The sequence below is a fragment of the Eschrichtius robustus genome, chromosome 1 (genome assembly GCF_028021215.1).
Source record: "Eschrichtius robustus isolate mEscRob2 chromosome 1, mEscRob2.pri, whole genome shotgun sequence".
Lineage (NCBI taxonomy): Eukaryota > Metazoa > Chordata > Mammalia > Artiodactyla > Eschrichtiidae > Eschrichtius > Eschrichtius robustus.
The window spans coordinates 33,583,256-33,608,781 of NC_090824.1; the positions used below are offsets into that span (position 1 = coordinate 33,583,256).

Sequence of the window (25,526 nt, forward strand, 5' to 3'; positions counted from 1 at the left end):
TGGACAGTGAAAGTGCAGAGAGACTGAACTAATAGTTACGGAGAGCAAAATATCTTTCTCAACTTTTGTAATAGTCCCTGGCTGTTTGAAAATAGCCAATTCATATTCAAGAATTCACAGGAAATGTACATTGAATCAGCTGCAAAAACTCAGCTTGATTTTCACAAATGTTCTATTGAAGACCACAAGCTCTCCAAAGGCACCTCACTCAGAGCGAGACAAATGACCACAGTCTGGAAACTGTATCCTCCACCTCTTCCAGGTCCATCAAAATCTTTCTCGCCCTCCAATGCCCAGCGCATTGTTTGCTCTCCAGGAATACCTTCCTTGATTCACTCCAGCTGGATAAAGTGTTCCTCCTTTGGCCCTTGCAGCCTGTGGCTTGGGCGTACATCTATAATGTTAACTTTATTTTATTCTGCTTTATATTATAGTTAGGAGTACACGAGTCTTTTCCATTCCTTGTAATACACACAGCCTGTTTTTTGAGCTTTGCCTTAGCATTTGGTATGTAGTCAACAAATACTGAGTTATTAAAGGATTTTGTCATCCAACAATTCTTCACCAATTGGGTACTTACTCTGTGCACAGCACTCTGTTGGGCATTGATAGCAGACATGAGATAGGACAAGACTTGATTCTAGCATCCAAGGCATTTAAAAACCTCTGAAGGGGAGCAGATACAAAGTGATTCTACAGAGGGCAGCTTGAGCGTCACCAACAATTTGGGTAAAAGAGATCCCAGTGCCAAAGGCTGGAAAGATCTGATGCCTGGCTTTGAAGGGGTGAAGCCCACAGCCTTGAAGCTTTGGTTGGAAACGTCATGGAAGAAGGAGGGGGTAGGCTGGGTGCTCTGCTAGAAACGACTGAATTATCCTATGGGTCACCAATTGATTTATTTGCTAATTGACTGGCCCAGCCTTGGGCTTTGGATCTAAAGAAATCATTTCATCCTTTATTAAATACTGCAGGAATCTCACTCTTTGTTCTGCAGGGCTCTACACAATGTACCAGTGAAACTTGAATTTACACCACAATAGGTGTACCACTAATGACCTTCCAAATGCCACTAATACCATACATGTCCCGCTTCTCAGTTGGATCCGAACCTGTCACTGAATTCTGAGCCCATCGACCTCCCTCTGACAAAAGAGCAGACCCTCATGCCCATGCCCGCCCCCAGCCTCCCCCATTTTTCCATGATTTCATTTCTGAATCAGTTACTCTTTGGAGACCCCAATTCCTTTACACCTACTCTTTTTATTTAGTGGACAATACTTCATTCGGAAATGTTCCCTCCTGTAATTACAAACCCTGTTAGTCATCCTGCTCCTCTCCCCAGGGGGATTGTGGGCTTTAATTAATTAATGTGGTTAAACCGCTTTGAGGTGCCTGGTTGAAAGGTGCTATATAAGTGCAAATTATTATTATTATGGCTGTTGCCATCCCATGGCGGCAAAGCCTACAGCCCCAAGCATATAGAGACCCGAACAAAGGCCTCTTCATCTTCACCTTCCCTGCTAGGTCTGAGATGGCTGGCTCAATGGTAAGGAGCGGGGGGTGCAAATCTGTTACCATCTCAACAGCAATCAACTAATTAATCCCCATTATGTTGGCTTCCGTTTCCTTCTTCCAAGCAGCCCGGTCCTGTTTCATTTCACAAATCACGCCCCCATCAGCTCTAGACAAAGGTCATAGTGTCCCTATGGCCTCTGTTGGTCTAAAGGAAAAAAAAAAAAAAAGAGAGAGAGAGGGAGAGAAAGAATGTTTGAAAAACCGTTGCTGTCATGAAATGCACTAACTTCTCACTAGCAGTCTAAATAAACCTCTCCTTCCGACGGCAGTCCTCTTACACACATACCTGTCTATTACCCAGGGAGCCAATGGCTTTGCAAACCTGAGACACCCAGAAACTCAGCACAGGTGTGGGTTAAGGCCCCACAGCCCTGGCTTGACTACCGATAGCTACAGACAAAAGGGGAGCCTTTCCGGGCTGGGTGGGAAGAGGTCATCCAGAGAAGCGGGAGCCCCTCTTCAGCTTCCTCTACTACCCCCCAGGTTTCCCCTGAGAAAGCCAGCTGCCATCTGTAGCCAGGAAGCCCTCACAAAGACCGGGGGGCCATGATTTAGATGTTTTGTGCTACACCTAGCACACCGCAGCCCTTAACAAATGCTCGGGGCTTCCACTACGATGGGAGCCATTGAAAGCAGCCCTGTGGGGGAGACTTGGCCTCTCGAGGGGATGCTCCTGACCAAAATGCTCCTTACAAGGTTGTGCCTCAGACCCTTTGTTAGCGGGGACGTGGGTGAGCCTCAGGGGGTCATGTCTTCATCTGCCTCCATTTATCCTCCCTATTGAAGGGCTCCTTCAGGACATTGGTCAGTCTCTGTGGGAAGTGATTTGGAGAGCAACAAAAGAACTTGGGCCCTTTGGGGGGGCCTTCAGAATTCAGTAAACATCTGGACATGGAAGGCCAGGTTCTCAAGCAGTCTAGCTGGGGAGATGTCAAAAGAGAGAAAGAGCTGTGTGTGCAATGCAAGCTTTTAGTTCTGTGGTGACATTTGTTGTCGAAAAACACAGACGCCCCAGTAGGTAGATAGGAAGATTTTTCAAAAGCTCCTCTATTTGTCAGTTTTTGTGAGTGCCGTGCACTATTTGTCAGTTCTCATGGCATGTGTGAGGAAACTGAAGTTTCACATGGCTAGGGAGAAGCATGTGATGGATCTTCTGATTCTGTATGGACTCTGAATGACCCAAGGTTTCATAAGCCTGTCCTGGGAATTGTTGTTAAGCATTTCTGTTATCCTTGAGATTTGTAAAGCACTTTTTAGTCAAGGTGATTTGTTGGCTTCTCATCATGAGCACATTTTAATTGACCAAAAAAATGAAGTACCGAGGCTAAGTGATTTACACTTCATCACATGATAAACTTCAGGATCTGAACTCTTGACTCTCAATGTTCCCTTTATTGTTGAATCAATCCATTTAGAACACATTAGTCAGCATGATTCAACATTAGTCACATGGCACTAATCAGCATTCCCCAGCGTGCCCAAATCTATCCTCAAACAGCAAAAGAAACTGGCTTCTGTCAAGAGACAATGGAATGCCGTTTTCGTCAGTATTCAGGAGCTGACATCCAGTTCAAGTACCATGTCCTCTCAGGAACCTTCCTCAGTCATCCTAGATGGAATGAGTCTATTTCCTCTATCCTTTCAAATCCCATTGTTTGAACCTTGATAATAGGTGTGGCAGTTTGCTTTTGATTGCACATTTTGTTTTTGAGCTAACTAGATTGTGAGCTACTAAAAAAAAGGGACCTTTTTTTTTTTTTTTTCAGCCTATCTCGTCAGAGCACCATGGTTTACAAACGATAGATGTTTGAGAAATACCTGCTTAACTGAACTCACTGAAATGGAGCTCAAGTCATATTCCAGAAAGAACTCCAAGTCCTTTTGGAAGAGGTTTTCAAAGAAAATCAACAACCTGAATTGATTTAACATCTTTTGATATTATTACCTGAGCATTTTCACAAATGCAAATTGTTAACTGTTAACTGCTAAAGATAGCTAAATGGCTTCCCAGTTCTAAAAGAGGAGTGTGGATCTAGTCTAACTACAGTCCAGGCCTTGGAATAAAGTTTTTCTCTATAACCTTATTCCAACTGACATTTTGTTCCATGGCTTTTTTTTGGTTTGTTTTTTTGGTTTTTTTGTTTTTTTAAGTGGAGACAGGAGAAAACATTTTGGAAAAAAAGTGTGTTTAGTCTATGACTTTGGAACCAAATTTATACCCTGCCTTGTGCTATAAGCACTAGTAGCTCTTGTTCAAGCATCTTTCTTGAATAGTGCACAATAGCAAAACATGTACTAAGTTTTTGCTTGACAGAGATTCTGTCTTGGGAGGCGGAACAAGATTTCTGGGTGCTGATCTTTGGTGGCATTACTGACTGTGATACTCTACTCCTCTGCTCTAGACTCTGCCAAAGAAGGTCCTGATAGCATTTTAAATATATAATATTTTTTCTTTTTTTTAAGAACAGAAAAGAGTTTTATTTGAGCCAAATTGAGTACTAGGCTGGAACCCTGCTTTCCAGATAACTCTGAGAAACTGCAATATTTATGTTGCATTTCAACATTATGCAAAAAGTCCAGCCCTAGGGTCTGTACTGTTGTACGCTGGGGCCTAATCTCTGCAACTGGGTTCTTCTGAAAGAAATGTGTCACTAAATATTCATCTCCTCTTCTCTCTCATGATAATAGAACTCCCAAAATTTAGGTGGGCACATGGCCACCGAGATTAACAACTACATTTTCCAGTCTTTCTTTCCATATATTGGTAGATTGGCAGAAATAATGTGTGTAACTTCTGGTTAATATCCTTAAAGGAAGGGGGTTGCCTTTTCCTCCCACCAAATCTCTACCCCACACAACTCCTGCTACCTGGATGCAGGACATGATACTGAGCTATTTTGGACCATGACAACAAGGGCAACATCCTAGGTATGATGGAGCAACAAGCTAAGAGCCGGGGCCCCTGGACCAACATGTGGGGCCAAGCTGCCATACCAGCTCTGGACTGCATTCCTCCACAGTGCTATGTGAGAAAGCAGTCAACCTCTACCTTGTACACCACTGTTAATCTAGGTTGTGGTTCCACCCAGCCAAATTTATAACCCAAGTATACTTAGGAAATTTCTTGAGGCATCACTGTATCAATGTGACTGTTCCATCTTAGCTTAGAATTTCAGCATTCAAGATTCAGGATGGGCCTAGAGTATCCCAACAGAGGCTCATGAAGCCTGAGAGATAAGTTGTCACAGGGGCTGCCATGATGGAAGACAAGGGGGCCCAAATTCATTTCCGATTTTATAAAAATCTTAGGAGCCCAGGCTGAGTACTTGGGAATGCCTACAAACCCAATTTTGAGGCAGTGAACATCACTTCACCTTTCTGGAACTCAGTTCCCTCACCTGAAAATGAAGGTGATGAAGGGAACGAAAAGGTCCCTTTCTGGGAGGTGTATATAGTTAACTTTAGGAGGAGTAGAATAATTTCTGTCAGTTAATCATGTAAGTATATGCATAAAGCACATGCACTGTGCAGAAGACCCCTCTAGAAGCTATGGAAACTTACACCCCAATGGCGGAGATAAAAGAGGCAGCCATAAAGAAACACAAGAAGATTGCCCATGGAAACATGACGGTGAATTTATAATTATAGGAATTGGTACACTATCTCCAGAAGAAGTGTAAATTGGTAAACCTCTTTGGAGAACAATTTGAAAGTATATAGTAAAGATAAAAATGTGCATCCTCTGACTAGCCATTCTACTTTTTGATATATACCTAGAGAAACCCTCACACCTGCATACCAAGAAACATGGGCAACAGGATTCATTAAGTTAACAAATAATCAAAATTTTTGTCAATAGGGGAATGGATAACATGTGGTACATTCATACAATGGATATGGATACCTCAGTTAAAATGAAAGAACATGACCTATGTGTATCAACACGGATACGTTGCAAAAACATAATGCTAAGTGAAAAAAGCTAGCTGTGGAATGATGGTATAATAAACCATTTATGAAAATTTAGGATGCACTCAAAACAAATCTGATGTTTGGATTCACATATATGTAGAAAAGTTTTTCAGAATGGGGAGAAGGATATACATCAAACCCTGGAGAGCTTTTACTTCTGTGGAGGAGTGTAGGGGAGAGAAGGAATGGACTTGGGATAGGAGCAAAGGAGTTTTGAATTTTGTAAGGTTTTATCCCTGTAATTAAAAAAAAGTCTGAAATTAGGAGTTTGGGATTAACATATACACACTGCTATATATAACATAGATAAACAACAAGGACCTACTGTATTGTATAGGGAACTATACTCAATATCTTATAATAACCTATAATGGAAAAGAATCTGAAAAAGAATATATATGTATAACTGAATCACTCTGCTGTACACCTGAAACAACACTGTAAATCAACTATACTTCGATTAAAAAAAATCTGAAAAAAAAAAAAGATAAAATATTAACATCTGTTAATTCTGGATGTTAGAGTCATGGGTTTGCTTTATTATTTTCTGTAATGTTCAGTATTTAAAACATGTTTTCCACATTGAAAACAAAATCTCTCCTTTGAGGCTAACAGTGAGAGGAAAAGAAAGGACCAAGGAAAGGGTCAGCGCGGGACGATGTCATGGAGGGAGGGGATGTGAAGTGAATGTTGAAAGAGAAGGAGAGACTCTGCAGATGGGAGCCCTGCCTCTCTGGCCTGGGAAGCACCTCGTGGAGGGGCGGGCAGAAGCAGCTCAGGACAAGACGACAGGCCTGCTCTGCCCTCTCCTCCGTGACCTGTGCGAGAGAGTTCACTCTGCTCCACTGAATCCCAGGGCTCTCTGCCAGGCTCCCCAAAGCATGCCAGGCTGTGCCAGGTGTGGGGGTGATATTTACCAAGCAGACACCTCCACACCTGGATGGAAACAGACTGAGATTCTCCTGGGTCACTTTGAGTCCACTGGGCAGAAACATTTAGATGGGTTACTGATTCGAACTGAAATCTGATGAAATCAGATCATGGTATTTGGGGAAAAAGAATTTTTCAATGAATCATCCAGTTGGCTCAGTGACTAAGAAAATGGGGTGGAAGAATGTAACTCCACTTTGTGACAAAGGAACAAACAGAGGAGATTAATGCCTTTCCAACATGCTTCGAAAGGTGGTCAAATAACCACTCCTGATTTTACAAGAAAGATGAGGCACATAGCTTTCCAGCTCTTAAAAAAATCATTGTTTCTTTGTTTTCTGGTTTATTCCGAGTCCCAATACTGGGTTATAGTATAGGGACTGGTTGGAAAAACAGAAAACTAGCTTTGTTTCTAGACTTCTGTGGACCCATCTCAGGGCGCTCTGGGCTCCCCTGAGCTTCCCTAGCCCCATCCCAAGGTTTATGCTGCTCATTCTAACCTAAACTAATAAGAATAGCACCAGAATCCAGATTCAACCTGTCTTACCTGATCTTTATTTTTTTTAAACAATATAAAAGCACATAATTCTGTTCTGTTGAGAAACTAAGCCGTTGTCCTCTATCCTGTTCAAAACAACTTGGTTTTCGTTTTTCAAACGCTTCCTAGATTCCTAAGGAAAAGGAGAGTGTAGGGCAAGGGAAAAGTGAACAAGGAGGAGCCCCCCTGAGCTCACCTCTGCCTTTTCCCTGGCCAACCCTTCTCAGAGCATCTCCTTCTTTGCCAAGTCGGCAGGCCTTTATTGCCTGGAGCCCCATGAAAGCCAGGATGGCTCCGGGAGACCCAGGCCCTGGGTTTTCCCTTTGCTTCCTGTAGCATCAGCAATGGCCTGGCTGCTTTCAAGTACAGAATCTTTATTCCCGGCCTTGACAAAGAGGTCCAGGGACCCCAGCTGTGCTCTGGGTGGCACAACATTTGGGGCTTGCTGGGGAAGCAAAGGACACGACCAGAACAGATGTGGGTCAAGTTGGAGTTCACTGTAAACGCCCCTTTCCCTTCTACAGCCATGCGGTTCTGTGGACCCACTCCATGCAAGCCGATTCCCGAAGCCAAGTCCCGCTTTTTCCTCTCCACTAGGTCCCGGCACCCCTTAGCCTCTCTCTAGGCTGGTCAAGCCTCTAAGCTTTCCCACTCAGTGAACAGTGGGATTTCATGGTGAACTCTGGGAACAAAAGGAAAAATGGATTAAAGGGATCTTCCCCGACCCCCTCCACCTTTCCCACTTCAGTTGCACAAAATAGCTGAACTTTCCCTCTGCTGGGACCTGGCCCCTCTCAGAGTCTGAACCATCAGCAAGTTGGGGGCTGTGAGATCCCTCTCCTTTGGGGCCCAAATGTTTCCAGGGTCTGGGGCCCAAGTATTTCCAGAGTCTTGGGCCCAACCAGAAGAGGCCAGGATCCCGGACCAGTGCGAGGACAGACAAAGAAGATGCAAACAGCACGGTATTACCATGGTAATAGCCTGAGCCTGGCGGCCTCCTGAAGATGCTGGAGGGTGGGTTTTCTTTCTTTTTCTTTTCTTTTTTTTTTTTTCTTGCAAAAGGAGAATAGTTCCGCTTTCTATTTTACTACAACAATAGCATGGACCGGCTCCTTCAAGTGTTTAGAAAGCAGCCTGAGAAATCTCTATACCAAGCCCCTCAGTCTCTCCAGCCTGCCGTTTTATTGTCCCTCCCATCCCAGTGAACAAAGGGGCGGGAAGGCTGTAAGGCCCCCAGTTGTCGGCTGTTCTCAGCATCCTAATCCTTGAGAACCGGGGAGGGGAATGGCCTGTGGAGCCGGTAAATCGAATGTTGGCCTCACCTTTTATTCCCTCACTCTGCTTCTGCACTCAGGAGCTCTTCAGGTAGTATAAAACCTCCTGGTTAGCAGGCTGGTAGAAATCTTGGGGCTTGCTAAGGGGATGTAAGGCTCCCAGCGATCATTCCCACATTCACTAACAGCCCTGCTCCCCACCCAAAAAACCAGGGTAGCCCGTTTGGATTATTCTTTACTGCCACTTCAGGCTAGCTCCATTACAAAGACGGAATGTTGAGCCACAGTGGCTGGGCTGGCAGTTTCCTGTTCAGTTGGTACCACAGGAGCTGCCCTCCCTCTTCCAGCCCTTCCCCTCTCTGTCTCTATGCCCCTCAGACATGGCTTGCATACCCCCTCCCGGAGCTGTAGGTACCAACCTCCATGCCACCTCAGGACTGTTGTGCCAGAGCAACCCCTCACACAAGAAAAGTTTCTTGGCCTTGATATCTGGTACCTTTCCAAGGTTATCACCCAGGGATCAAAGGTTTCTTTGCTTTAAACCTGGGGAATGGTGCAGGTGTTTTTTTAGCTCAGTCATCTGGTAAGACTGGGGGCAAAAATAAGCTTTTATGTTCTGGTTTGTGGAGATCTCAAGGGTAGAACTCTCCTGAGCTAAGTGAATGATAAGTACACCATCTCCTTGGAGAATCAGATAAAGGTGAAGTGGGAAGGCCTTTAGAGATCACCCAGGCCGATGACTGCAATCCAAGTAAGAAAAACACTTTGCACTGCAACCTCTGTACATAAACTCATAATGCATGTACACACACACAATCACACAAGAAATATTTCATGAAACAGTACAATATGTGTGTTATAATATGTTATTTTCCATTCTCTATTTCTTTTTTTTTTTTTTAATGCTGGTTATGATTCCTTAATTTTATTTCATGACCCACCAATGGGTTGCAAAACAGTTTGCAAAGCACTGAATCAAGGTCAACATTGTCTTTTTCAAGCCAACAAAACTAGGATGCTAGAGATTTTCTCAAGAACCTACCAGAGCTGGAATGGAAATCCAAGGTGGTCTCTCTAATACAGGAGGGATCCCCATTTTTCTGAGGATCAGAGCTCCTTTTTGTTTCCCCAAAGCCTTGGGAGCACATAGCCAGAGGGGAGGGAATGCCCAGAGGTTTGCATTAAGTGGCATTGCTGACAGGGGCAGAGGGTTCTGCCACCTCCAAAAAACCTCAGAGAGGAAGGTGTAGTTTCAAAAGCAAATAGGTGAGGCTCTGAAATCTCCCAGACATTTTTATTTACTGGTTGGGATTCTTGCATCATCATACACTTTCCTGAATGTTTCTCTTTCCTGGACACCCAGCTCCAGGTCAGCCTCCTTTAGTAATCCACTTTCTCCTGTTTTCCAACTACTTCTAATAGTCTTTCTTTGTAGTTTCTCAACCCCTACCAATTCATTGTAGTTCCAGTTTCTAAATACTTTCCCTAAACAATTTCCTCCTTCCTGTCAAAATCATGATCTTAGCAATGAGAGTCAGAGAGGCAATTCTATGTATCTTGTTCCCACAAATATTATCCAGAAGTTATCCAAATAAGACCATGCTTTCAAATGTTATTTACCAAAATGCCGAGTGATCAAGATACAGGCACCAACCATATCAAGGCTCTCCTACAAGCCATCTGGGCAGAACTGGCCCTTTTCCTCCTGAAATTATCTTGTAATCTTCCATAGAACTTCTTGAAATCTTCATCTAAAATTGCTATTTACTAGACTTCTAATCTTTTAAGAAATGCTCTAAAAATGAAGAGCCAAAGGGCACACTGTGCACTGGGTAAACACAGTCCAGCTTTCTGATTGCTTATTACTTATACACCCTTAGAGAGTCTGTAACAAAGGGGCCTGCTGTTTGCTTTGCTTAATCTGGTCTTAAAATCTCTGCTTCTTTGTCAGAAAACAATATTTGCAATGGTAAAAAAAATATTTACCAAGGAACTTAGATAGCATAAGTCAAAGGCTAAGAGTCAAAGGTCAGTAGTTCCTACTCCAAATTTCCCTGGACCCGAGTCCCTGCTGTGGAGCTCAGCTGCACCAAACAAACACGCTGCTTTCTGGGTCCATTAAGAAGTGGACGTTTTAGAAGGAGAGGAAAAGGAAGGCTGCAGCCTGTTCCTCAGTCAGAAGCATGAACCGTCTAGCCTGCCCCACAGAAGTCCTGCTAGATCTTTGCAATGCAATGTGTCTCCGTGGGGATATTGTAAGGACTTACCCTGTTTCATAAACTTGGGAAAAATACTCAGCTTACAAAATCCTAAAGGGCAGATATTCCTCCCGTGGACGGCAATGGCAATATGCTCCTCCGTGGTTCTGGCTAGATGGGCACCTACGCATCTCCTGGGGTAGGGCCTCCTGCCTGACAGCGGGGGACAGACGTGTATCCTGAGCACTTCTGTGGGGACCCTTCTTAATCTACAAAGCTGTCTGGGACATCTGACCCTGTGGGCTAAGTTCAGTGGGGTTTGAATTTACCCCCTCCTGTTCATTGTTTTCTGCAGACCTGCCATTGGATGCCTTTCCTAACCACCCGAGGACCCAGCATCTGGGAATGATGCCCCTCAATCTACTTTTCCCCCTGTTTGTTGAATTAGTTCTGGGTTGTGGCCTTGGGGGGCTCTACCATGAGCCAGAACTCAGGCCCATGTCACAAAGTGCAGGTCTGCAAGGCCTGGTCCCCAGCCGGGACTTGAGCACAGTGGGAGGAAATGGAGTAACCAGAAGGAGGCCGAGGAAGTAGCGCTCGTGAAGCCATGACGTTCCTCCACCTGCTAAGTGAGAAGGCTCTGAGGCAGGGCTGGGCCCTCCACGCTGGTGTCAGAGACCTACCTCCTGGTCCCTCACCCCATGGAACCTGCGAAGAGGACTGGGGTGGTTGCAGTTCCTAGCCTACTCGATCTGTCCCTCATTCTTGGGTTGTCTGTTAGGAAATTCTATAGTTCTCCGTAACCTCTGTCAAAGTCTTGCCACAATTGCCAGTCTCTCTTATCTTATCAGGATAAACGTCACTGGTCAATTCATCTTGGCCTTTGATTCCGTCCCAAAGGAGCTTCTATCAGGAGCACAGCAGTAATTATCACCCGCAATGGGCAGCACTGAGCATAATCAGACTAAAAAAATGGCTTAATCCGAGAATCTTACCTTGAAGAACCAGGCCTTCCTTCTCGATGGTGTAGACAAATGTGGTGAAGGTCGCCAGAGGGGACTTGGCAATGAGAATCTGCACAGAAAGCATATTTGCTCAGGATTAGTCAAAGGAAATAGAGATGAGCCTCTATTCATTCCTATTCCCACTTTGAAACAAAGTGGGAACATGTGACTGTAAACTGTGAGGTTTATTTATTGTGAAATTATTTCAGAAACAAATGAGTATTATTCCTTCAGTCAACTGATCACCTTGGAAGGCTGTACATCAATTCCAACTGTTCTACCACTGAACGCCATATTCTTGAACCAGCTCTAGACATAAGTTTCATTATGATATCGCATGTCTAAATAGCCACCTTTCTGCCCAAAGATAAATTTAGCCTGATCGTCTAATTTCATTCATAAATTTAGCTATTTTACTAAAAAAATAAAATAAAATTTACCCCTGAAAGATAAAGATTTAACATCACTGCAAATATTCAAAATGACTTGGTAAAGGCAGAGCCATGATAGGTTGCTTTGTTGGTCCCAAATCTTCACCAAGTCTGTATTCACACCCTTAGCCATGTGACTACATTCCCTCTTACATGAGGTGTAGAGTATTTCCCATGGCCCTGGACTGTGGGTTTGGCCACATGACTTTCTTTGAATAACAGATTGTGCCAATTCTTAGCCTAGGCCTCAAGAAGCCTCACGTAACTCCACTTGTTCTTTTATGCTTCTGCTACTGCCAGAGAGAAATATGTTCAAGGTAATCTGTTATCTCATAAGGAGAATGAGAGACACCTGACCCAGAGCTAGCCAGCCAGGCCCAGCCTAAATAGCCGACCCCCAGGAGACCCACATACACGTTGGTTAAATGCTTATGACTGTATGCATGACTCTGTGATTTTGATGATGTTGTCACGAAGTATTATTGTGGTGAGAGTTTACTGCTATATCAGCCAACATAAAATATCAAAAATATTTTGAGCAATGGCATTCTCCTAAGAACACCCACTTTAAAGGGGATGGTCATTTGGTCGTTAAAAAAATTACTATCATTAACACCCCTTATCACACTTCATATGATTCCACAGAACCTCTAAGAACTGGCAGATTATTGTATTATAACATTTCTCCTGAAGGAAGATGAATATCCACTTTCCGTTTTACAAATTAACATCATCAAAAAATAGTGATAGGTTGACACAGAGCCACTTAGGTAATCAGGGAGGCAGGGGAGAAGGAAGAAATAATTTCAAATAACCAAAAGGCTTACATGTACTATCTCAATCTATCTCAATTCAACAAACATTTACTGACTGTCAACTATGAGAAATGGTTGAAAAGAATGGTAGAAAGACCACAGGTTGAAGTCATGGAGTTTGAATCTATGCTCTTCCATTAATCAGCTCAGTGCCTGTGGCAGCGCCTGTGATCTCCCCCAGTCGCCACCCTTTTCCAGTTAGTTAACAACTCGCCAGGTTTCAACATTTTTCTGCCTCTTTTGCAACTAAGTGTGGCTATGTGGCTAAGTTTTGACTAACAGAATGTGAGTACAAGTGACAGGTAGAACTTCTGGATTATAAGAAAATTATGGGCTCTTCACTTTCCCTTTCCCTCTTCCCAAGGGCAGGAACCAGCTTCAGCCACATCCTGGGGGATGATGAAGCAATATGGGAGAAGGAAGCTGGGTGACCTGATGAATCAGCAAAGCCTACCACCTGGGGTCACCTGTCCAGCTCAGTACAGAGCCACTTGTCTGAACCACCGTATTTCGGATGTCTGTTACTATGGTGTAGCCTGAATTCTACCCAGTACTGAGGCTCTGGACAACCTCACCTTTTTGAGTCTCAGTTTCCTTATAGGTAAAATGGGGATAACAACACCCACCTAAATGAGATTATTTTGAGGATTAAATTAAGTATATAAAATGCTTGTGTCAAACTAAGAACCTTAGTTTGAACGTTTCCAACCGACTCACCACATGTTTCCCAAGTACCACTTAACTTTTACTCACCAAAAACCAATATACTTTGCTTTTACCAGAAGGATTCAACTCAAGGTGAATCTCAACTTTTATAACTGCTCTAAAGTTACCTAGGTAAATTTGCTCATCATTCTCAGAACCAATGAGTAGATGGTATAGGTGGGCATTTACATCTTCACATCAAAAACCTCTCACCTGAAAATTAAGGTGGAACTTTTCTCACAGAGATAGTTTAGGGATGGTTCAATGTGAGTTTATGGATGCCCCTTGGTAGGGGAATCGCATGGTGGAAGAGAGGACAGTGCTTCTCAAGCTTTAATGTTGGTTTGAATCACCTGCAGGTCCTGTTGACATGCAGATTCTGATTCAGTAGGTTTTGAGTGTGGCTTGAGAGTCTGTCTTTCTAGCAAGATCCTAGGAGATGCTGATGGTGTGGTCCACAGACCACATTTTGAATAGCCAGGTTCAGGAAATTAGCCTGACTGAAGAATCGAAGATGGAGAAGAAAGAGACGGGAATCCTGGAGTTAGTTAGGAAGCTACTGTAATAATTCAGGCACGAGATGACAAGAGCCTAAACCACAGGTGTGTCAGGAAGAATGGGAAAAAAGGAAATGGAGAAGAGAAATATAAATACTGTAGCTCAAAGAGCAACAGAAATAAACATATCCCAAACCTCAGATCTTTACTGCCTGCATGAAAAAATTGGACATGAAACCAAAAGGGTATAAATAAACAGTATTCAATAAAGTATCATACTAAATTTTTGAAAATTTATTTTATAGACCACAGAATCTGAGACTCAGAAAAAAGGATGTAATATTCCAATGCAACCACTAAATGACATCTGAGCCTAAGCCTTTCAGCTCAGTGGCGCTACCTCCATCATCTGACAACTTCCTCCCCCAGGGAGCTCATGCCCACTCTGTGAACGTGACCAGAGCCCCAGCCAGAAGGACCTCACACGAAGGGACCTCACACCTGGAAGTACCTCCCTTCCAGGAAATCAAGGGGTTTGGACAGGTCATTGATTAATGCCCTGTCCCTCCCAAGCAGGGTTTAAAATGGGTTATCAAAATGATGATTGCATGCAGTTAGAAAGAGGAAGTGATCAGTTACGTCAGATGAATTCCACTTCCTTTTTTGGCAAAGAACTTCCAGATTGATAGATCAGAGGGCTACCACCAGCATGAACTGATTTTCAGCAAAAAATGTAACAAATTCTCAGTAGCCTCCTAGATAAAGTGAAAACAAGATGGGCTGGATGCTAACACCATTAAGTGGATTTGAAAGTGACCAAAAGATCAATAGCAATCTGGTGAGGGGTAACAACCTCTAGTAGAATGTACTTGATTCTATCCTTAGTCCTATCATATTAAACATTTTTACTGACCTGAATGAGGATACTGATGTATTCAACTGTTATATTCAATCTATATAACACATTTGGGATCCAGCAGGGAATAGAACTGGCAAAAATTGCTACCTTAATAGAGCTTACATTCTAAAGGAGGCAAAAGATAATATACAAAATGAATAAGTAGTGGAATATATGGCATATTAGATGATTATATGTGCTATGGAGGAAAAATAGCAGAGAAAGAGTATAGGAAGTGTACTGAATCAAAAGAGGGGGTCAATTTAAAATAGGGTAGTAAGAGAGGACCTCCTTGAAAACGTGACATTTGGACTTGTGCATCATGTGACTAAACCAATTGATGGGATGCTGAATATGGTAACAGAAGACAAAAAAATTTAGGAGAGGAGTTACTATATTAGATTAGACAATCATTATATGAAAACAAATCTCAATTTGGTTACAGTGTTGGGACAAATCCTGCAAATCTTTTAGGACACAATTTTATTGAAATATATGTAAGGCCTTGGCCTTAAGAATAGAGGACCAACTATTGGTTACAGAAGGGGGAAGATGAGATTTAACATTCAGAAAATGAATTAGGTGTTGGTTTACTACAGTTCAATACCAGTTGGCTGTGAGATGTGGTTTGCAAAAATCTAGTGTGATCTCAGGTTATATCAATGGAGACATAGTATCTAGAACAAGGGAAGTATCTAGAACAAGGTCCTGCTCTTCTCATTCAGCAAACCATGCTGGGTGCAATGTGTTTGGATTGGAGCCCAAATTCCCACAGGGAAATGACAAACAAGAGAACAACTGGGGGAGAACCATCAAGGTGGTTAGACGTCCAAAGCAACCCATGACCACAAACACTTCAATGCAAACATGCTGGTAAGAGGCCTGGAGTGAAGGTGCATATTGCTTTTAATATGAGTTTTCTGACCTGGAGATTCTATAGTGTAACATAGTATAGAGGGGAAGTGTAAATTAGCTTTTTAGCCCAAGAGATTTCAGAAAAAAAGTGATGCTTGCCACCTATCTTTGGGAATACATATTGACTCTTCCCTTTTTTAGACTTGAATGAGTACCCCATGCCCTTGTGCCTTTCAAACAATAAATTACCCTCTTATAAAGCAAACAACCCTCCCTAGCAGATACCTTAGGCTGTTCTGTTTTAGATGCTGTCAACCTATAAAGCTGGGGTGTTCTAATCACTGCCTGACTTGTGCTGTTGTCAGGTGTCCTTCTGTCTTCTTCAATACATAAGCCCTGCAGGGAGGGCCTGGCTGCTTAATAAAATCCCGGGGCCTCAGTGAAAAAGTTTTTATCATACTCAGCCATGTGTGCAGCGTGTGTAGCTGGCTTTGGAACCCTCTGAGGGTTCACGGAAATACATAGTTGGGTAAGAATGAGTACAGACCCATGCGGCTCCAAAAACCCTGGAACTCCACAAGACAGGTGTGTGGTATTGTGAGCCATAATCCCACTTCCTGCAAATAGCCAGATTGTTTTTTCTTGAATGTTTCCTTCATATCAGACAAGCTCGACTGTAGCTACGCCCTAATGGATACACTTTCTCCTCTCTTCACCTATCCTTGCAAGGAACGTGTTCATCAATATTTTTAAATTATTCGAGGAACATTTAAGGTATACCTAATATGTACTAGGTGTTGGGTCCCAAATCCCACTACTGTCTGGAAGTAATTTCCATTATTTGTACCATCCACCCATCTACGCATGTACTTGTTCAACCCATAAACATTTACTGGGCAATTTCCCTCGTGCTAGGCACTGTTCTAGGTGCAGGGGACATAGCAGGGGGCAAGACAGATGAGGTCCTTGCTCTCATGGAGCTGACATTCTGGTGGCAGAAGATAATACAAGGAAGCCTTTTAGGGCTTTGGGCTTTTTTTCACTTTGACCTTCTACTGTGAGCCCTTCATTCTTGGGCACTCGTTCACTCACTCAGTCCGTCCATCAGCAAACATTTACTGAGTACCTACTATGGGTCAGGAGGATTCAATTTGCGCTGTGTGAATTTGCACTTTTTAAAAGACTGCCATCTGAGACACACAGATATAGAGAACAAACTAGTGGTTACCACGGGGGGGGGGGGGCGCTCAGAGGGGTGGGGGGAAGGGAGGTATAAACTATTGGGTGTAAGATAGGCTCAAGGATGTACTGTACAATAGGAAAATATAGCCAATATATGGTGCGAAATATAGCCAATATTTTGTAATAACTGTAAATGGAAAGTAAACTTTAAAAGTTGTACAAAAAATACACAAAAATTAAAAAAAAGAAAAAGAAAACAGACACACAATCATAGCGTAGACCATTAATTAAACTTCCAACATTAAGTCGAACAACAACAAAAAAGACTGTCATCTGTTTCTACCTCAATTTATTTCCTAGATGTGTGTTCTGAATTCTTGATGGGACTGCACAGATCGGGGCATTTCCTCTGATTCCATACCCTTCCATTTCATAGGGCCCAGTTCAGTGTTTTGCATGTGTGGGCTCCTAAAATGACTGATGGGCATTTTCTTCACTGTTCCTCACTTTATCCCCATGCTGTATGTGTGAAGGTTTCTCCCAGTGTACAAGCGAAAATCCAGAGGCCTAGGTACTCTAAATAAAACAAGGGGGGAGAAGTTGGCTCTTGCAGCTCACTGGCCTCCCCTTACAGACCCTCTTCCCCTTCTTTTACATCCCTCCACTCAGGTACCTATTTTGCTCTGAGCAAATAAGTTGTCAGCTGATTCTCTTCAGCTCTAAAGCATAGCTGGTTTAAACCTTCCACTGTTACCCTTTCTGGTGTTTGCATTTTAATATGAGACTCTCAGAAAAGAGGAATTGATCTAAAATGGTGGAAAGTCCTACAGGATTGGGGTGGGTGGGGGGGCCTTCCAAGGTTCCCACAGTAATGATGATGATGGAAATAACAACCAACAGACGTTATTCCTCAGAAAAACCCTTTGAGGTAGGCAGCTCATTAAGTGCCGAAGACAGGATTCCAGCCCAAGCCAACTAGTTCTATAGTCTGTACTTTTAACCAGCACGATGGTAGCCCCCGATCTGTCAAGCACAGATCAATCCACTTCCATGGGATAAGACATCAAAGAGGCAGAATACATAACACCAAATAAGGGCATTTCTTCTGCAGCATGGATATGGCACGATTCAAGACAAAGAAGGGAACCGGACAGGACATCCATGCAGGTTGATTCAGCTGTTCACAAACTTCCTCTGCCCTTCATGTGTGAATGTTCAAATCCTACCTACTCTTTGAACCCCATAAAAATGCTACCTCTTCCAGAAAGTGTATGCCAATTTCTCCAGCCTGGGGTAATGGCTCTTGAACCCACCACACTATCTGTACCTCCCTAATAGTCCTTACTGTCCTCTCCAGCACTTTATAGTTAATGTTACTTGAATTTACTACCGTGTATTTGAAGGCAGAGACCATCATCATCATTGCTGCTCCTCCTGGTGCTACCAACCTCCAGTATGGTGCTGTATGCATAACAGAAGCTCAATTATGAAATACAAAAAAAAAATGGTGACCCTCAGAAGCTCTGACTCATACCCATTTTATAAAGGACTTAACTGGCACCCCATTCCCAAAGTTGGGGGACTTAGAAGATGCCATAGAAAAGAGCAGGCTGCCCAGTCAATCACTGCCAAGATTCTCAGCTTGGGCAGGACCAAAGTCAAGTCTTTGGTTTCAGCTTGCTATAGCATCACATGTTTTTCCTGGCGTGATCCCACTTCCAAGAGGCTCAGAAAGTGGAAAAGGAGCCAAAGAACAGAAAGTGCTGGGCTTAGGAACCTCAGGCCTCCTCCAGGATGGTGACACCTTCTAGGGATAGTGCCTGTGTCCTTTTAAAGTATAGGTGCGACCCTCCTCTGGAGCAACCCGGCCTAGCCCTTCACCTCCACGGGTGGTCAGGAAGGCCAGTGTGGAGAAGACGGCACAAAGATGTCAGGAACCTTGGCTACAGGCTATCCTGGAGGCTGTTTTTATAGAGTTCTGGTCCTGGCAGGGTATATGAGTTTCTGCAAAAGAGCCCTGACTTGAGGAAAAAGTGAATTTTGCCTTTGTGGCCCAGGGAAGCAGACATGAATAGGCAGCCGTGCGCTGAGGGTAAGCTGGCACTGGTTCTTCCACTTTCTCTTCTCCATATCCTGTGCCAGGCAGGCTTCCTTTAACACTGCTAATGAATCCTTCCTCTCTTTTATTTCCTTCCCCTTCCCACCCATTACCCCAAATCTCATATTGGTTGGGGGCAAAGGGCAGAGTAAAATGAGCTGGCAGAAGGAAAGTGTAAGCAGAGTTTCTTCCTGTAGGGGCAGGTGGTAGGCCTGGTGTTCTTTCTGTCCCTTTCTTTCTATTTACAAAACGCAGGGCCCAAAGACAATGTAATGTGTTCAGCCAAGAAAACTGGAGTGAGAAGCAGTTGAGTTGGATAGCTCAGAAATAGGACTCTGCATCCATCCACAGTTTCCTAGCTTGCTAATTTTTTAACCCTATCTCAGTCTCCCCCATGATCAGCAAGATTATGTGGCCGTTGATGAACTCACCAGCGATGCCCTTGTTGAACATGTCTAATACTTTCATCTGTATGCAAGGGTCCTGCTGAGAAGCAAAGGGAGCAAACCCACTGACTCTAAAATGTCCTTCAACAGGGACCCTATTATCTCATTTCAACTGGATCCCTGGGCTAAAAAAACCCATTGCTAAGCTAACCAAACCTTTCCTCTAGCTGTGCCAAATGTCTGCGACAGAAATCCTTCATGCCAGGGATTTTCCTCCTTGTCCAAGACTTAGAAAAAGGTTGTTTTCCCAGCTGCTTTGAAGCCCAGGAAGAGAGCCAGGGAGGCAGACAAGCCAGCCAGCCTTGCATCAGATAATTCAACAGGCTTTTGATAACCTCAAGTCTTCTGTCCCTTCTCCAGGTTGAGCTGAACTCTCCAAGCCAAGGGACAGAAAGGCCGGAAATGCTCCAGACAGGAAGATCTCTGTGGCTGGAAAGAGGCCACAGGATCAGGGGGGCTTGAAGTGTACTCAGTGATCCTCAAAGGAATTCCCTAGTCATTGTGTTAAGAGAGCTGGAGGGAAAGGTGGCAGAGGTCCAGGTCCCAGTCCATATCTGGATTGTATACTGATTAGAATCGGCTCCGTCACTTGGAAAATCACTCTCCATGGAACACTGAAGCCTCAGTACCCACAGCTTTGCAAGATTATTAGGGGAGAGTAGAGAATGAGTTTAACGGTGTCTAAACTGCTTTCTCAAAATAGGGGAGCAAAATCTGTAGAAGTAATACAGTGCTGGAAAATGACAGGGTGGAAAACTGAACTGTGTTTGAGCAGGCACGAACTTATTAATTTACCTACATGTGGCCTATTTCACAACTTTTCCTACAGAAACTGGGGGCAGAAATCTGAAGTTGATTTGAATCCCTTATGAAATATAATTCTAGACCCTGGGAAGATTCTCCTAGAAAGTTTGGCCCTGAGGCTACAAGATCTTATTCCCCCCCAGAGTATCATTATGCTCTTTCATAACATCTCTCCGGGTGAAAAGACTGTTTAAAAATGTTTATATAATACATTAGGTTCCCAAAGTTTATAAACTAAAAGAGCTTGTTCCTTAAAGAAAACATTAATTTCTTCAGATCAATAGGCTATTAACTTATAAATTATGGGATGGCAATAGTTCAGGGTCAGAGTGGTATTTTGAGTTTATAATTTTCCCATCATTTATTATGAAAAATTTCAAACATGCAGCAAAATTAAAAGAATTTTATAGTGAATACCCATAAACCTATCAAGTAGATTCTACCACTAACATTTTATTATACTTGTTTTTATCACTTATCTATTCATCCACCAACCCATCTTATTTGTTTGTTGTTGTTGCATTTTAAAGTAAATTGTAAACATCAGTGCACTTTCCCCTAGATACTTTAGCATTCATATAATTAACTATAAGCTTAATATTTGTTCATATATTTTAAAAACCATGTTAGGTTTTTTTTTTTCCAGTGAACTTTATATGTAGTTTGAAAGAGTTAGCGATTTTTCCCCAATTATACTAAAATCAGAGAGAATTTAGTGACTACACCTATATGGTAGTATGCAAATTTATATAGTCAAAGAATATGGATCATTAGTTCTTTCTATATTAAATATCAGCTTTATTGAGGTGAATTTACATACAATAAAATTCTTAAGATAGGTATTTAAGTTATATATTTCCCTCCAAGCACCGCTTTAGTTGCATCTAATAAGTTTTGGTATGTTGTATTTTTGTTTTCATTTTCTCAAAGTATTTTCTAATTTCCCTTGTTATTTATTCTTTGACTTGTTGCTTATTTAGGAGTGACTGTGTGAGTATATGTTTAATTTGTACACATTTGAGAATTCCCCAAATTTCCCTTTGTTATTGACTATTAATTCTATTTCAGTGTGATTAGTATGCATGGTTTTGTCCTTTTAAATTAACTGAGGCTTGTTTGGTGGCCTAATATATGGTTTATCCATGAGAATGTTCCACAAACACTTGAGAAGAATGTATATCTGCTATTGCTTGGTAGAGTGTTCTATAGATGCCTATTAGGTCTAGTTGGTTTATAGTATTGTTCAGGTCTTCTATTTCCTTGTTGATCTTCTGCATAGTTGTTCTATCCATTATTGAAAGTGGATATTGAAGTCTCCAACTATTGTTGTTGAATTGTCGATTTCTCCCTTCAATTCTGTCAGTTTTTGCTTCATATATTCTGGGGCTCAGGTGCATATATGGTTAACATTGTTATGTCTTCCCAATGGATTTGCCCTTTTATCATTATAAAATGTCCTTTTTTGTTTCCAGTAATAATTTTTGTCTTAAAGTCTATTTTGTCTGATATTAGTATAGCCACTCTAGCCCTTTTTTGGTTACTATTTGTAAAATGGTTCCTAGACCCAATTCCAAGGTGTATGCTTGTGGAGACCTTCCCACACCAACAAGCAATTCTCAGACACCAGCAGGGTGTCTGAGAATTGAACCCTGCTTCTGACATTATCTACCCAGAGATAGAATCATATTCCACAGGTAAAGGGCTCAGTCCCACAAGACTTCAGATGGCCCTTCACTTCAGATGCCAGTTGCAAGCCCAGGTTTATACCTGTGCTTCTGACTGAATGGATACTAACTGGAGGTTCCCTCCACAAGGACCCTCTCCTTGTGTTCAATTAATTTTCTAGAATGGCTCACAAAACTCAGGAAAGTCCACTTACTCACTAGACTACCAATTTATTATAAAGGATATTAGAGGATACAAATCAACAACCAGATGAAGAGACATATAGGGTGAGGTCCCAAACAAAATAGCTTCTGTCCTAGTGGAGCTTGGGGCCCAGCATGGTGGTATATGGAAGTGTTCTTGTTCCCCAACGTGGAAGCTCTCTGAACCCCTCTCTTTTTGGGTTTTTATGAAGGCTTAATTACATAGGCATAATTGATTAACTCATTGTCCATTGCTGATGGATTCAACTTCTAGCCCCTCTGCCCTCCCCAGAAATCAGAGGGTGGGACTGAAAGTTCCGAGCCTCTTTTCATGGTGGGTTCTCCTGGAAACCAGCACCTATCCTTAGGTGCTTCACAAAAGTCATCTTCATTAACATAATCCCAGTTGTGGTGGAAAGGGCTTATTATAAATAACAAGACAACCATTTCACTATTATGGCTCTGAAGCATTTTCAGAAACTAAGGACAAGAGACTAAATATTGTAACAAAAGATGCTCCCGTTGTTCTTATTGCTCAGAAGATTCCAAGGGTTTTGGAACATGTGAGTCAGGAACTATGGATGAAGACTAAATATATATGAGAAATATATTTTGGTCATCTGAATGACCAAATATATATACTTCTTATAAATCACAATATCACAGTTTGCATGGTATATAATTTCCATTCTTTTACTTTCAATTGATTTATGTCTTTGACTTTATACAGTTGGATCATGGGGGTGGGGTTTGATTGAAGTGTTGAGTCCATTTACTTTTTTTTTTTTTCAATTTTTAAAATTTTTGGCTGCACTGGGTCTTCATTGCTGCACGTGGGCTTTCTCTAGTTGCGGCGAGCGGGGGCTACTCTTCGTTGCGGTGTGTGGGCTTCTCATCGCGGTGGCTTCTCTTGTTGCAGAGCACAGGCTCTAGGCACCCAGGCTTCAGTATTTGCAGCACACGGGCTCAGTAGCTGTGGCACACGGGCACTAAGGCTCGCAGGCTTCAGTAGTTGTGGTGCACGCGCTTAGTTGCTCTGCGGCATGTGGGATCTTCCCAGACCAGGGATCGAACCTGCGTCCCCTACATTGGCAGGTGGATTCTTAACCACTGTACCAGCAGGGAAGTCCTGAGTCCATTTACTTTTAATGTGATTATTGATAATATAGGATATATGTCTGCCATTTTGCTATGTGTTTTTCTGTGTTATCTTGTGGTTTATGTTCCTCTATTTTTCTATTACTGACTTTTCTGTGTTAGATATTTTTCTAGTTTACCATTTTAATTCTTTTGTTTCTTTTACTACCCATTTTCTTATAGGTTGCCCTGGGGATTGCTATTAACATTTTAACTTAAAATAATCTAGTTCAGTCTGATACTACCTTAATTTAAATTGTTTACAAAAAAAAAACTTTGCTCCAATGTAGGTCCATTCTCTTCTCCTCCTTTGTACTGCCATTGTTATGCAAATTACATCTTTATACATTAGAAGTCCACCAACATAGTTTTATGTTTATTGCTTTATACAGTTGTCTTTCATATCATATTAGAGAAAAAAAGAATTACAAAAAAAACTCACATTGATGCTTCTATATTTACCTATATATTTACCTTTACCAGTTCTCTTTACTTTTTCAGGTGGATTCAAGTTACCCTCAGAGTCTTTTCATTTCAGCTTGAAGAACTCCTTTTAGTATTTCTCGTAGGGTAGGTGTACTAGTGACAAATTCTCAGATTTTGTATTTCTGAGAGTGTCTTAATTTCTTCTTCATTTTTGAAGGATAGTTTTGTTGGATATACAATTCTTGGTTGACAGTCTTCCTTTCAGCAATTTGATTACATCTTTCCATTGCCTTCTGGCCTCCACAGTTTCTGATCAGGAGTCAGCCTTTAATTTTATTGAAGATGCCTTACACATGAAGTCACTTAGTGATTAATGATTGAACTGTATTTGAATAAACAGATTTCCCTAAATGCCTTGAATCAGTAAGTCTCCCAGCTTTTGCCAATGGTCTGTGTGTGTGTTGGGGCATGCATTCAGGCAATTTAAAACTTTGTCTTAACGTTCACTTCCTGTTTACAGAGCCTCAAGGTCAGCCAGAAGTGACAGCTTAAGGTCTTCTCAGGTCTTTCTTGGGCATGAGCAAAGCTCTGGACATGTGTGTAGCCTTCTAGAGTCCGTGGTATATGTAGGACCTTTACAAAGCTCCTTGTGGACATCTTATCCCCCAATTTTTCCTTTAAAATTTTTTTGGTCAGCCTCTTGTTAGCTCTACCTGGTAATAGGACCTTAGGCAGCCATGAAGGTAAACAATTGCTACCAATTATTTTCAACGAACATCCTGTAGGTAGGGCTATTCACACAAACCAAGTTCTGAGTCAGGTCAAATAGTGACAGTTCTCTTGGACAGGGCTTTTGGGGAGCTCCAAACCTTTCCAAGTTACAGTACAAAGCTAATGTAGTTGCGAGATGGTTGGCTTTCAAGCTTACTGCAGATCTGGGGAAAGGACGATGGAACTAGTGAAAGTTTAATGCCACAAATCTTGCTGTTCTTACAGAGATTCACCTGGTTTTCTTGAATTAAAATTTGCCAGACTTTCTAAGCCTTTAATTAATTTCCAGAGTTCTGAAAAAGTTGATTTTGACAGTTTTAGTCAATGTTCTTGTTGATTTTGAGGAGCTGCAGGTTGTTTGAGTGCCTTACTCCACCATTCTATATGTTCCGTCTCCCAAGACAAATTTTTAACATTCTGATTCAATACCTATCTTTATTATCTTCCCCTATTCAACCCTGAAATTCTTTTTCTGTTTTAAATATTTTCACAGTTCTAGAAAATTAATTATTTTGTTTTGTTTTTAATCAACTTAACACTTACACATAATTCAAATACTATCACTTGGTATTATCATCCACCCCTTTAATTGAACTTATGTCAGCTACCACATTTTTGATTTTCAGGAGCTCTTTCTTGTCTTATGACTATTTCTAATTCAATACAACCTATTCTTGTTTTCATATCATCTTTAACTCTCTGAGGATATTAATTATAGTTTAAGGGCCTTTTCCCCCTAAATCTTGCATTATCTCTAACTCCTCATGGTTCTTGTTTGTTTTGTTTTCTCTTTGATGTGGGAGGCACGTTCTAAAGTCTGGTGATCCTTGGTTGTTCAGTCATGTTTAAATTATATAATAGAAAATATGATTTATTCTAAAAATATAATTAGAAATACTGTGTACATGGACAACATTTATAAATTGGTGGGATTCACTGGACACTGATGAATTTCAATACATGGAGATACCTTCTCAGAGGTGGACTGGTATTTACAGAAAAGAGTTGTTCAATCTCTTGTCCAGTTCCTACACTCTAGAAGCAGGGCAGAGAAAGGGGCTTCAGATTCACCATTTGGCAGGTGTAATCCCTTGTTTTAGCC

At 42.0% G+C, this 25,526-nt stretch overlaps 1 protein-coding gene across 4 annotated transcripts in view; it reads right to left on the reverse strand.

Annotated features, from left to right (window-relative positions):
• RAD51B (RAD51 paralog B) overlaps positions 1–25,526 on the reverse strand; it is a 701,477-nt gene that overhangs the window by 89,289 nt on the left and 586,662 nt on the right. For 3 of the 4 annotated variants that reach the window (XR_011074042.1, XR_011074043.1, XM_068543727.1), the window contains exon 10: positions 11,483–11,561. Coding sequence is in view for 2 of the 4 variants with exons in the window: in XM_068543727.1 (XP_068399828.1) it covers positions 11,483–11,561 (79 nt within the window). In the remaining 2 variants the exon portion in view is untranslated. Of the gene's footprint in view, positions 1–1,204; positions 1,721–11,482; positions 11,562–25,526 lie in introns of those variants that run through there. The other variant, XM_068543742.1, reaches the window with a different exon arrangement.